At 41.3% G+C, this 2821-nt stretch overlaps 2 protein-coding genes across 2 annotated transcripts in view; both read right to left on the reverse strand.

Annotated features, from left to right (window-relative positions):
* Positions 1 to 1441, reverse strand: LOC109543747 (calcium release-activated calcium channel protein 1; the record flags this gene model as incomplete). Its single annotated transcript, XM_019913604.2, is given in 4 exon segments — positions 1 to 695; positions 754 to 966; positions 1017 to 1256; positions 1311 to 1441. Coding segments are annotated over 4 exon segments (1065 nt in total). The 3' UTR covers positions 1 to 209.
* The window catches only part of LOC109543738 (fatty acyl-CoA reductase wat), a 65420-nt gene that overhangs the window by 3835 nt on the left and 58764 nt on the right, over positions 1 to 2821 (reverse strand). The window lies entirely within an intron of this gene.

Below are 2821 nucleotides of genomic sequence, written 5' to 3' on the forward strand. Positions count from 1 at the left end.
CCAACAGGAACAAGTGTTTATTAGTCATTGGGACGGGAATATACATTTATAGGCCTCCATCGCAGATAATACTGCTTGGTATCACAACTTGAAATTGAATACTTTAACAATCATAGAGATAAAATTAAACTAACTGGCGATTTAACAAAGTACATTATGAGAATATTGGACTTAGAAACATCCAGTGTCTTGCAGGATACGGAATAATGTCACACATGAGTCTGGCCACTTTTGGTGATGTGATCCAAATTGGTCTTCATCTCCTCGAGCTTTCGCATGTCACTAATGGAGGAGTTGCACTTATCCACCACCAAGCTGTGGTAGAAGTGAGCAGCAAACAACACAAACGTGATCAGAACTGGGACGACGATTATGGTAGCAGCCACTGCGGCCGTAAAGCTGTAGTCCCAGAACTTCACCCAGCACAGAATAGCGACCTCCAGCATGAACAAAAACAGGCCTAGAATGGTGGAAAACGCCCAGGCGAGCTCGATAAAGCCCCGCATTCGCTCGTGAGGGCTTTCGGTTATCAGTTCGCAGATTTCCAGCTTGGCGATCGACTCGATGTTCGGCAAGATGTACGTGGAAATCATCAGAGCGAAAATATGCACCGCAACCAGCACTGTAGTACAGACCGCAAACATGACGAACAGCCATTCGGGAACGTTCGTTGGCGTGTTGATCTGCAACTCCACCTGCACGAAAATTGCGTTCAATTCACATTGGGTTGCCTGCAAATTGCCCAAAAGTTACCATCGCTATCATAGCAAATCCAGAGAGTAGCTCTGAAGTGGTAGCTGTGGCCTTCAGCTTGGCTCTGGACTTATGCAGCCGCCTCCAAGACAGACCCTCGGGCGTATTGGACAGAGACTTGATGCCGTTCTTATTGGTGTCTATGTCGTAACATCGGCAGTAACACTTGGAACTAATCGTTCCCGAGCTTTCCTCATCATGAGCGCCTTGAAGCTGTCAATGAAATAATTGAGAGCAAATGGGACTGCTGGCAAGTGACTTACCCTGGAAGGCGGTGGGGGTGGAATGTAAACAGGTGGAGGTCTGATACCCCCTATGGATATGGTGCTGGAATTGCAGGAGAACGGCGGAGTTCTTTCGCGTGAAATCGAGCCAATGGAGTTGTCCAAACCTGGAGTCATCAGCAAAGAGAGCGGACTTTCAACTGCGAGAATCTTGGGCCTGTTGAATGCTTCTACGATGTTCAAAGACGTTGGGCGCGTGTTCGTGGATCGCAACTGGCCCTAGTTGAACAACTGCGTTAAACCAAGCAATTAAAAAACGAACTATCTACTCACCCAGGAACTGCTGAGTTGCCTCGATTGCTGTGTGTAGAATAGATCAGCTGACGTGTGATGTCGCTTCATTTTCCTGTGTTGATTCTTGGCCGCTGTTGAAAAGTTCACCTGCGTGGATTGGTCCATGACAACTGCAATTTCAACCATATAGTTACGATTCCATCAATTCCATGCTCTCTGAAGATTACAGAGTTATTAAGTGAGCTGGAAATTGCTTTTTATTCAACACGTTCGAGTGGACCTATCGGTACCATATCATCAATTTTGGCCATACAAAACGCGCCGGAAGTTTGCGGGTAATAGTTAAACAATTTAGTTGTAATTATATCTGGATGAACTTATATGAACGTACAGGGTGTCCTCGAAACAAAGTCATGTCTTCGCATGCGTTTTAAGTCCCGCGGTTAGAAGCGCAATTTTATGCTCATTAGCGCACTCAGCTGTCCAAACAATCAGAATGCTCAAATATTGACAAACTAATTTTCTACACACGAATAATCATCGTCAATAATACACTGTTTTTCGGGTTTCGGCAGATTCCCATTTTCATTCTACTTAAAAGTTCGACTTTAAGCTACCCTATACACGATGACCCACACTTAATGATGATACGAAAGTGTTTCTATTGGTTGGAGATCTGTCAATTCATTTGGAATTCCCCCCATTAATTTTCGGAAGTGGCGGGATTTTTGATAGCCTGACGTTCGGTTGTCAAACTGACAAACTGCCGCAATATAATTTATCGGCCTCCAGAAAACAGGTAAAAGTACTATGAAAAACTTCCAGAAAAAGCGAAAAGTGAGTGAATCTTAAGGTTGTAGTGATGGATAAGTGGAAATGCATGGAATCTCGCTTGAACTTCAGAGGTGGGAAACTAAAAATGCTGAAAAACTTAAGCACTTGGGAAATGGAATACATAATGGTGACTTGTCAGGTTAGTAGACAAAAAAATGGTGTGCGTCACGGGACGCTCGACAGAAGTGATAACTTCATAAATTAATAGAAACCATAAAATATTGAACTTGTTTAACGCATGATGTCAATAATAATTTTATTTTATAATTTTAATATTCTTGTTAGTCTAATAATTTATAAATGGATCAGGAATAGCTAAAATTTAATTTAATTTCCTTTTGAATGTAAAATATCTTTCTTATTTGCAACATTTAACATTCTTTAACGAGATGTTGTACATATTGCTCTTCTTGGGTTTGTGTAAACTCTTCTGCTTGAGTTTCTGTATTTTTTGTCGTAATTTCTTATTTGCTTTGTATAATCTTTGACGTTCAGCACTAGTTTTGGCTAGCACTAGCACATGGTGCATGAAAGCTACTTTGAGTTGATCTATTACTTAATGCTCCTTTTTTAGCACGAAATAGTTTTTGGCGTTCAGCATTACTTAATACTTTTCGCATTGTAGCATGTTTTTGTGACTGCTCTTGTGTATGTTGTTTATGAACGTCTGCTACAACTTGTATTTGAATAGGACTAAAAAATCAATTAATTTTGGT

Source organism: Dendroctonus ponderosae, unplaced genomic scaffold (genome assembly GCF_020466585.1).
Source record: "Dendroctonus ponderosae isolate FM_Combo_2020 unplaced genomic scaffold, Dpon_F_20191213v2 Dpon_F_20191213_4, whole genome shotgun sequence".
In the NCBI taxonomy this organism is placed as follows: Eukaryota; Metazoa; Arthropoda; class Insecta; order Coleoptera; family Curculionidae; genus Dendroctonus; species Dendroctonus ponderosae.